The following is a 1472-nucleotide window of genomic DNA, read 5'->3' on the forward strand; positions in this document are numbered from 1 at the left end:
CCCCCCTTTTCAATCACCATTTAACAATTGGAAAGTCCCAACTGTACCTTTTCTGCCTTTTTGTCAGAGATATCTTGCTTTTCTAGAACTGCCATACTCTCCTTCAGGTTCTTCACTATGTCTGCAGGAGACTTGTGGGACTTGCCAAAGGGGAATGGCATGATTGCGAGCCACAGGGTCTTCCTTCTACAGCTCCTGTTTCACCTGGAAGAGGAGAAAAATGGAAGTGTGAGGTGAGTATAACAACACATAGGAAGATCAAGAGACAGCAGTAAAGGTATTCATATATGGAACAACCATCCTGGACAGTGAACAAGAGCTGGCCGTAACAAAATCAAAGCTTGTGTTTCTAATTCTTTTAAAACAGGAGATATGGAATCTAAGAACTCACATTAAGATCACCCTCTTATGTCACAAGAACAATTAAAGAGTACATTAATTATATCCAAAGCCACAGACTGTACAAATGCCACATATGGGCAAGAGTAACAAGGAGGAATTATTCCTATTAACGCTGCCAAGCAAAATGAAAAAGATGGCAGAGAAGAGCACGGGTTGTGTGCCTTTGACACACAAGTCCCCGTGTCTCAGCAGCTCTGCAATGCCTGTCCACGTACACGCTTTTCCCCACATTCATTCCACAAGACAAGCCAAGTAGCCCACAAAGCCTGTGCCTTAATGCAGGAGCCACAAGCCTGATGTAAACCAGGCTACAGGCAGCAACTTACTCCCATGTCAAAACACTTTGTGTGTCCTGGCTTTTTTGTATCAAAATTACTATAACTTCATATTGAAATAGTGTCTCACCCTCACTCATTTTATGGGAAACAATTAATCACCTATAACAGGGATGTAAACGAAGGCACTTGGAAACTCTAAAACCAAACACTCATTATGTATCTTTTTTGAAAAAGATAAAACTTGTCTTACAGGAGCACTTTTTCTTCCCTAAAAATACCTGGCTGTTGCATCCAAACACATTCATTCTTCTGCATATTCACATATATTTCCTTTTACAAACACACACATTTGCTCCTGCGTACAAAACAGAGAAGGTTTACTAGCATAAATGAGCAGACAAAAGCTTTTCTTACTCAACACATACACCCTCATTTAAACAATAATAAAAACGTCTTACAAGTGAATTCCATGAAGCATACTTTTATAACCCTAATCTAGACAGAAAAGAACAGGAAATCCTGCATTAAAAATGCTGACAGTGCTACTTCTGCTAGACACAAAAGACAGTTGGAGCTGACAGAGCAGAGATTAGATTGTCATTAGAAAGAAGGGCTATTACCCTGAAAGTTAGCAATTTCTGTCTCCACACAATGTCCCTGAAGTTAGTAACAAGCCAACTACAACCAGTGCAAATGCTAAAGCTTTTTATTTAATGCCATGCACTTTGATCCTTGGCTAAAATACCATCTCATTCACCACCAACTCCAAAATATTCATCCTGGTCTTATTCA

General features: G+C 39.7%; 1 protein-coding gene across 1 annotated transcript in view; it reads right to left on the bottom strand.

Moving 5' to 3' along the window:
* CAB39 (calcium binding protein 39) overlaps positions 1-217 on the bottom strand; it is an 18528-nt gene extending 18311 nt beyond the window's left edge. Inside the window, exon 1 of the mRNA XM_008941491.1 lies at positions 48-217. Within this exon, the coding sequence (XP_008939739.1) occupies positions 48-161 (114 nt within the window). The 5' untranslated portion in view covers positions 162-217. The remainder of the gene's footprint in view (positions 1-47) is intronic.
* Positions 218-1472: the final 1255 nt, after the last annotated feature.

This window comes from Merops nubicus, unplaced genomic scaffold, assembly GCF_000691845.1.
Source record: "Merops nubicus isolate BGI_N331 unplaced genomic scaffold, ASM69184v1 scaffold36005, whole genome shotgun sequence".
Classification (NCBI taxonomy): Eukaryota; Metazoa; Chordata; class Aves; order Coraciiformes; family Meropidae; genus Merops; species Merops nubicus.